At 30.3% G+C, this 9,329-nt stretch overlaps 1 protein-coding gene, 1 long non-coding RNA gene and 1 pseudogene across 2 annotated transcripts; 2 read left to right on the forward strand and 1 right to left on the reverse strand.

Annotated features, from left to right (window-relative positions):
• Window positions 1–1,029: 1,029 nt before the first annotated feature.
• Window positions 1,030–1,956, forward strand: LOC101256997 (uncharacterized). Its single transcript, XM_004246056.3, has one exon. It carries the CDS (start codon window positions 1,030–1,032, stop codon window positions 1,954–1,956), a length of 927 nt encoding a protein of 308 aa, XP_004246104.1.
• Window positions 1,957–4,378: 2,422 nt separating this feature from the next.
• On the reverse strand, window positions 4,379–7,035 carry LOC138338090 (uncharacterized). Its single transcript, XR_011211335.1, has 2 exons — window positions 6,818–7,035; window positions 4,379–6,721 (listed from the first exon to the last, which is right to left on the reverse strand). It is a non-coding gene; the product is annotated as an uncharacterized lncRNA (long non-coding RNA).
• A 960-nt stretch (window positions 7,036–7,995) lies between these two features.
• Window positions 7,996–9,265, forward strand: LOC101256698 (BTB/POZ domain-containing protein POB1-like; annotated as a pseudogene).
• The last annotated feature ends 64 nt before the right edge of the window (window positions 9,266–9,329 follow it).

Consider the following 9,329-nt stretch of genomic DNA (forward strand, 5'->3'; position numbering starts at 1 on the left):
AATTCTGCTAGATCATCAATGCATCACAAGCTTTGACTGCCTGCTGTGTTTGAACTTCTAGCATACACAGTAAATGTTGGTTTTCAGATTGACCTAATGCAGGTACTCTTTGCGGCTGGGCGTGGCAGAAGAGAGAAATGCCACCCTTTCTATTAAGCTGTTGCGCACTACATTCTATAACGAGGATCAGAAGGCTGGGTAACGAGGAAAAGCTTGGCAGAGCGTCCTGAGATAACAAGACATCGGTGACAATGTCCAGTGATGAGAATGGCAACATCTTTGTGTAGCTGCTCGAGATGGTAAAGTTTTTTTAACTGACTGTTATGTTTGTTATGGCATGCTTCTTCTTTGACTCTTTGACATTGAAGAATAAAATGCTCCTAGGGAGTTCAAGAGAGTATTTGATTCAGCTGATTCACTTTTTAGATACGCTGTTACATGTTTGATAGGTTTCCACATCACAGGCTGTGCAATGGAAGTTACAGCTTAGATCATGGCTTTTTTGAGTACTCATCAAACTGTCCATATAAATCCTAGCTGTTCCAACTTCTTATAAAGATTTGTCTGCAAAAATACAAAAGAACATGCACTAAAGTCCATGTGATAAATGATAATTTCCGCATTCTATGGAATATCTATGGTCTCTTTTATCAACAGACAAAGTCATCATTGCTTCACCCTAAAGGTGTAATTCCTATTATTATGCTAATGGGACCAACTTAAGCATGACTTTGAGCATATAACCCTACTCCTTTTTTCCTTTTATTGATAATGATGAAGTCTGCGTGTACTCTATCCTCCTCCGACCCCACTTATGTTTATACTGGAATTCAGACCGCCTTGATTTTCCACGATTTTGACCCACTTCATTATCACACCCTTGGTTATAGTCCTACTTTTAGTCCAAAAGAGAAAAAGACTTCCCATCTCCAACCCCTCTTTCTTCCCCTCAATTTCAGCCATTTTCCAAGCTTAAAGTCCTTCATACCGTTTGAAAAGTAAAGCAAACCGAATAGTTACCCAGATTCAATGAAATCCAAGAATAGATCACAATGGCCAAGAAGATCAAATTTTGTGCAGAACTTGTACATACTTCTGTTATTCCTCTTCTTGAAACTCTTTGTTCTTGTTCAATGTTCTAATAATAACAGCCTTACGAAATCATTAGATGTTATTCTTCATGAACATGCTTTCAATACTTTGATCCATCAACATACTGGATCTTTATATAATGCTACTGTTCCTTCAAGTCTAGCAGGAATGAAACTCACATTAGTGAGGTTAAGAAGCAGGACATTGTGGGAAAAAGGTGCAAACTTCAGTGGATTTTCAATTCCTCCAAGAACAATTCCAGTGCCTTATGTCAAAAGAATCCATATCGTGTACAACGATATGGGAAACTTGTCTGCTCAATACTTCAACATATCAGGTTACAATCTCTTGACTTCTGTTATTGGTTTCATTGTTTATGATGCACCATCACATATTAGCACCATCACAAGTCTTAGAAAGCTTGATCTTAGACCAATGAGACAACCTATATCGATCGAGTTCAAGAATTTAACAGAGATGATCAAGGGAAGAAGCACAACAAAGTACTGTGCAATGTTTGATGAAAATGGAAAAGTTTCACTTAGTGAAATGAGGTTTCCCAACTTGTGTTACACAAGAAATCATGGTCATTTCACTATAGTGTTACCTTCAGAGACAAGGAAGAAGAAGAGAATATGGGGTTTTTTGGTTATCGGTTTCGTTATCGGGCTGTTAGGTGTGGGATTGGTGGCTGTTGTAGGAAGGATGGTGTTGGGAGTTTATAAATCCAAGAGAACGTGTGAAATGGAAAGGGAAGCAGAAGAAGGTGAGATTTTGGAAAGTGTTATGGTTGGTAGAAGCAAAATGCCTGTTGCTATGGTTGCAAGAACTCACCCAGTACTTGAAGGACCATGTTTTCCATAGTTTAACGTCAACTTGTTCGAGACTGAGACGTAGTTTTTCATTACATCGTTTTTGTGGTTTTTAAAGATAAACTCTTTACTTTGTAAGAACCTATTTTGATGAGTTCTCATTTGTTTCTTTTTACTCTTGTACATACAAAATAATCTGGTAAATTGTAAGAATTCATTTTTTTTTCTCTTGAAAAGTATTGCATAAAGAAAAAATAAAATAAAGTCATGAAATTATTGCTTTTGTAAATATAAACGACAATTAGAGAATATGATCACAAAGAAGAAGAAAACAACAAAAATGCTATCACTTAGAAGAATTAATTTTGAATTTGGCTTTTATTTTTTGTTTTATTTGCGTTACAGGACAAATGGAGCGGAAGTGATGTAAAGGATTAATATACAACTAAGTTTAGAGTTGATAATAGAAGTAGTTGATGTGCGAAATACTATTTATGAAATGATTGTTTTTTTGAATTTGACTTTTATTTGTGTTCCTAGACAAATAACCATGAAAATTCGTAAACTTTGTAACTCATAAAGATAATTACAAAAATAAAGAAGCAAAACACTTAATTAAAGTGCTTCAATAATCGATTTTCTTCAATTTCCATCCGCATTTCTCCTAATTTTCTCTGTGAAATAAACTCTGTGTTTCATATCAATTTTGAAAATAAAATTTCTACTTACTTCAAATATATCAGAATCTCAACTAAGCTATGAATTTGCGATTAATAACATTAATTACCTAGATCAATGTTGGTGATAGAGATAGTATCCAAATATGTGTGCAGAATACGTGCCCAAATTTGTACATGTATCATAAGAAGTAATATATATAAATATTAAAGTAGATCAATTTTGAGTTGTCATGTGTAAAAGACAAAGAATTACCGAAGTTCATTTTGTAATTGATTTTGTGATTTCATAATATAAAAAAAAGAATTGAAATATAGAGATTTATCTCAATATGGTCTTGCGTTTACATATGGGTTTTTTCATTGAATTGATTAAATTTGTGAAAAAACTCTAATGACTTTGGGTACACAATTTGACTATTCATTTATTTTTAAAGAGTGAAATTACTTTGAAATAATATATGCAATGGAGCTATGAAGAACTTAAATGGCAGAAATAAAAAACAAAACAAAAAACAGAGCCACAAATTTAATGCTTTTAAAAGTTTCGATACAAATTAGAGATTTGGAGCAATGTCATCTAACTGCAGAAAAAAAAAAAAAACAAGAAAAAAGGTATAAATTGAAGAGATAATTTTGAATTTGGTTTTAATATTTTATTTGATTTGATAAATCAGTTACACTGATTAAGATAATTACAAAAACACAGAAACAGAACACTAATTTAAAGTGCTAAAATCAATGATTTTCTTCAATTCCTACCTGCCTTTCTTCCAATTTCTCTGTGAATTTTTTTTTTGCTTCGATTCAATTTTGAAAATAAATTTTCTACGTATTTTGAATATCAAAATCATAATCGAACTATGAGTTTACTTTTAATGACAGAAATTACTCAGATCAAGTATTGATGATAGGTATATACCTAAATACGTGTTCAAATTTGTACATATATCCTAAAAACTAATATTAAAATATTAAAGAAGACCAAATTCTTAGTTGTCATGTGTAAAAGACAAAATCACTGAAATTCATTTTGTAACTGATTTTGTTATTTGACATAAATAAATAAATAAATAAATAAATAAAAAAAAATAGATTTGAAATACAATGTTATCTCAATCTAGTCTTCCTTTTACATTTTGAATTTTTTCTTAAATTTATCTGCATTGATACAATTTGTGAAAAATTCTGATGAATTTTGATACACAAATGAACTATTCATTTGCTAATTATTGTGAAATAATAATATTCAATGACAGAAAAAATAAAATAAAAAATAAAGTCACAAATTTAATTCTTTTGAGCAATATCATCCAACTACACAAAGAAGAAGAAAACAAGAAAAAAGGTATCAATTTGAAGAATTAATTTTGAATTTGTCTTTGATCATATTTTGTTTTATTTGCGTTACAGGATATATTGTCATGAAAATAAGTAAATTATGTAACTACTTAAGGTAATTACAAAAACAAAGAAGCAAAACACTTAATTAAAGTAGTAACATCAAATATGTTGTGTATTTTAAAATATCTAGTTTCAGAGGACGTGCTTTGCACGTGTATTCTATGTGAATTTTTATAGATATGTTATAATGATAAAAAATTTATGGAAATATATATGTAAATTAATGAATAATATAATGTAACAATTACAAAATAAGAATAAAGACTTACGCAATAAAACATTCATAAAAAAACTAAATTAAGAATTCTGATGGTGATAAAAAAAAAAGACAAAAAGAAACAGATTTAAGAAAGATCCAATGTAAACATTGTTCTTATAAGACTGATGTATGTATCGATGAAAAAATAAGTATAAAATTAGTACATAAATAGTATAAAATTAGTACATAACTCTCTGAGTTCTTATCGGCTCCTTTCATATCCTATCAAAATTCAAGAGGTTTCTTCATCTACTTTAACTATAGAATGAAAATGATAGCCTAATAATCTTGGTAGGGGTTTCATGAGATTAAAAAAGTTGAATTTATATAGATAGAATAGGAGGAATATCAAAAGATATATTAAAGTTTTAGTTTAAATATTTGGAGGTTATGAATATGAAAAGATGAGAGTTATGAATATTAAGAGTATAAAGTTGAATAAGTAATTAACAAATAATAATAAATAAATGAAGAATATGAAAAAAGAAGTTAAAATTAGCAAACCATGTAGAAAGAATAACTAAAGGTCTTATCACGTAATTAAGCGTTAATGAATTTAAATTTGTGAAGATAGAGTCATTCTTTAATAATAAACGAGAGGACATTATCAACGTGTGTCTCCATTTTGCATATTTGCATCCTTTATATTATTAAATTCGTTATTTATCATAAAGGATAATACTTTATCCACATAAATTATATTATTCATGAGAGGGGTTAAGGAAAAAGTTATGAGAAAGAGGAAAAATTAGCAATTTAGTAAAGACTTTTTTTTTAAAAAAAAATTTATAATTATTATATACATATATATTATAGATGATAAATATTAATTGGATAATAAATACTAATTGGATATTTAATTAGAAATCAATCTTTAGAAGTCTAAAAGTCATTTACCTTTTAATTAAATTTATACAATCAAATATTTAAATATTTTATAACAATTTAATTTATAGAAGGGGTAAATTGTAATTCAACTTTCAACTTCTTTTGTTCATGCTTTTAGTAATATATGATTTATGTTTAAAAATTTCATACTAAGAAATATAAGATACACGATGTGCAAAATATGTGCCTAAATTTGCACATGTAACCTAAAAACTATTATATTAAAATATTGAAAAAAAAGTACAAAAATATCAACTTTGTTAATCAGTAACACACATAAAAAACTTTCAATCAAGATCGGATAGTCATATTTTAACCAACACTAATTTCATATTAATAATATTTTATATATTTGCACGTATATAAAAGTAATAATATATTTTATATTATTCGACCCGTCCTGGCCTGGCCTTGTCACTAACACTAAGCTACAATGAGCTCTGAAGAAATTACATGGCGAAAAACATAAAACAAGTCATGAAATTAATGCTTTAGCAAATTTTGATAGAAATTGAACAGTTGGAACAATAGAGAAAACAAGATGAAGAAGAAAAAAGATTAGAAGAACATAAATTAGTAGACCAAATTTTTGAGTTGTAACTGATTTTGTGATTTGACATAAATACAAAAAGAAAACATATTTGAAATACGCAGTGTTATCTCAATTTGGTCTTCCTTTTACATTTGGATTTTTTCTTAAATTTCTCAATTTGTGAAAAAACTCTAATGACTTTGGGTATGCAATTGGACTATTCATATGCTTTTAATGAGAGTCATTACTATGAAATAATCATATACAATGGTGCTATGAAGAACTTCTTCAATGGCAGAAAGCAAAAAAACAAAAAAAAAAGAGTCACGAATTTAACGCTTTTGAAAGTTTCAATACAAATTAAAGTACTTCAACCAGTGATTTTCTTCAATTCTCTAAATTTTCTCTCTGAAAAAAACTCTATTCTTCGATTCGATTGTGAGAATGAATTATTTACTTACTTCGAATATATCGGAACCTCAACCGGACTATAGATTTGCTTTTAATAATAGAAATTACTCAGATTGAGTGTTGATGATAGAGGGAGTACCAGATTTGATGGAGCTCAAACCAGAAGGCTGTTGCAATGTTGATGATTCAGCGTGGAAAGGCAAGCGTAAGAGAGAAGAAATCAAAACAAGAAGAAATGGTTTGTTTTTCTTAATTTTGAATTAGGTTTTAGTTGCATTTTTTTTTTCATTTTTGCGTACATTTTTTGTGTGAGAAGAAAAAAAAAATCACGAAATTCTTGCCTTTTTGAATGCTTGATGATTTTATTTTATGTAAAAGATTTTTGCTTTTAAATCGAAGAAAATGATTAGGTTATTCTATATAAGTGTTCAACATCTTTTAATTTTATTTAAATAAGAAAATACAAATACTTCAAAATATATATCATCTTCTCCACCTTTTCAAACAAAAATCAAGTTGGTTGATTAATGCTTCTTACCATTTTATCATAAAATTCGACAATTTCTTCATTATCAACAATCAAAATTTAAAAAAAAACAACACAAAATACCTTTAATCTTGACTTAGAAACATCAAATTGCACAACCTGACACAAAATTATAAAAAATTAAAGTTTTTCATATAAAAATATAAGTACTGTCATGATAATGGAGTTTTTGACATTATTAAAGTATGTACTCACCGCTTTTCTATTCATTTTTGCTTTTTCTTCTTCTTTTGTATCTACTTTCTTGAATAACCATTCCAGATCTGACACAAACACCAATCTTAAAGGAGAGGAGGATGAGAAAAAAAAAGTAAAAGAAACTATAAGGTGAAAGTAGTTCAGAAAAAAAGGAAGAAGGGTGGAGGGGGATGGATTGTTAGAGTGGAGAATGATTGTCGTTAATGATAGATACAAATAAAGAGTCATGGTGATTTAAAGTGAAGATAAGAAAATGGTGTGAAAAGAAAGAGGAAGGTTGGTGAAACTTTTTTTTTAAAAAAAAAAAAATTATTTTATAACTAATTAAATAGTCTTAAAAATAAATTCTTACTCACAATATTTTTTTTTGGTCTATATGTAACATATCTTTATTTAATTCATCCTTTTTACACATCATCATCAAAGAGTATAACATACTCTCTTTAAAAAAAATTGTTAATTGTTTAAAAAAAGTGTCAAAATGACATAATAAAATCTTACCATAGGTGTCTGTCTAGAATGAACAAATTTTAATTGAGATGTTTATGTGAAAATTTGTGCCAAATTTAGAAGGCTACAGATGAATTCCGCCATTTTCAATAGAAAGGGTTTATAACATCTTTTAGTCCATAAATTTTTGGTTTCTAATCATAGATGTGAAAACAATTTTTTTCACTTGAAAATTTGTTTGTGGTTGATGAATGAAAAAGGTAAGTTTATCAATCCAAATGGAGTGGAAGAAATGTAGAAGATTCATATTAGACTTGAGTTATAGAAGTCGTGGTTATGTGAAAGACAATTTACGAATTTAGGGTTTTTTTTCCCTTATGTGGTATGTGGTTGCATTTTCTTTGCAAATACATTATTTATCTTTAGTTTCTTCACTTGGTTTTTCCTAATTATTTCATTCTATATGTTTATTATCTCTTTCACTTTATAAAAAACGCGAAGAAACAGCTACAGGAACGCTAGAGAAATTGCCAACTGACATTTTGATGACTAGAATTCGTCCTCTTAATGTGAGAAAGATAAATATCAGTTCTCCTATTCTTGCTGCCAAAAGTAATTTCTTTCTTAAGGTGAGAGAATACAGTACATTTGTTGTTTTTTTCAATTGACATTCCTTTGTTATTTGATTTCAACTATTTGTTTTCTTATTAATTAGTTGTTCTCGAATGGAACGGAAGAGCAACAGTATGTAATTATGCAAATTCACGAGTTTTTTGTTGATTGAATGAAGTAATAAAACTAATGTGCGTTTTATTGAGCAGAAGAAGCGGCTGTGATGGAGGTTTATATATTGCAATAGCTTATCAAGTAAAACAGCAAGTGGTCTTGTGGATGTGCTGATGGCGGCTGATAAGTTTGAGGTGGCGTCTTGCATGAGATACTGCAGCAAACAACTGCAGAATCAACACGTGACAACTGAAACAGCATTGCGCTATTTGGATCTTCCTTCCAAAGTAGTAAATGTTGATGCAGTTCAGCCATTAGCAGATGCGGCTAAACTCTTTATTATCCTCCGTTTCAGGGACATAAACAAGTAAGTATCCTTTTAACTACTAAATAGCTAGAGAGTATGAATGATTTGCATTTTTCTTTTTCAGGTTTGAAAACGAGGCATTGAGTTTGCCTCTTTCTGGAATTAAGGTTGTTTTGTCCAGTGATCTTCTTCAAATTGCATCAGAGGATGCTGTCTATGATTTTGCGTTGAAGTGGGCTCGTATGCATTACCCTAAATTTGAGGATCGAAGACATGTATGGACCTCACATCTTTGTTTCCTCATTCGATTTCCAGCCATGACATGCACCAAGCTGAAGGAAATCATGACGTGCAATGACTTTGGTTCGGAGCTTGCTTCAAAGTTTGTCTTCGAGGCTCTTTATTACAAGGCCGAAGAACCTTATCAGCAGCGTGCAATGGCTGCCTATTGGGTAGACAAGAGCTTTTCCTGTCCGCACATTGCAACCTAGACCAACAAGGCGTTGAACATTGCTTGGGGTTGTTCCTCGGTATGCAAGGGGAAGAGTCTGAGCCAATTGCACTGGATTACGAGTTTTCAGTGCGTTTGAGACCAGACAACGAATTTCTCAGCATGTACAAGGGAAGCCAATTGCACTGGATTACGAGTTTTCAGTGCGTTTAAATAATGGCATCGTCCTGGGGTGTCGCAACCTTTGTGATATAAGTTGGACCCCTTTTCTCAATGAAGATAGTTTGTATTTCATCAACGGAGTTCTCCATATTCGTGCTGAGATTAGTGTGATCAGGGAATGAATTATTTGCAAATTAGTAAAATCAGACTTGTTTAGTAGTTCTAGTGACTTTGGATGTGCGTATTTAAGTAGTTTCTATAACGTTCCATCTATGCTTCAAATTCTGTGGATACTATTTCTGCATACAAAGTAAATGTTAGTTTTTAATGTTAACATTCTCTTTAACTTTTGCTATGTATTATGATGCACACTCTACTCTCCAGGAGGATCACCAGTGTTCTCACTTACTATC

This window comes from Solanum lycopersicum, chromosome 8 (assembly GCF_036512215.1).
Source record: "Solanum lycopersicum chromosome 8, SLM_r2.1".
Lineage (NCBI taxonomy): Eukaryota > Viridiplantae > Streptophyta > Magnoliopsida > Solanales > Solanaceae > Solanum > Solanum lycopersicum.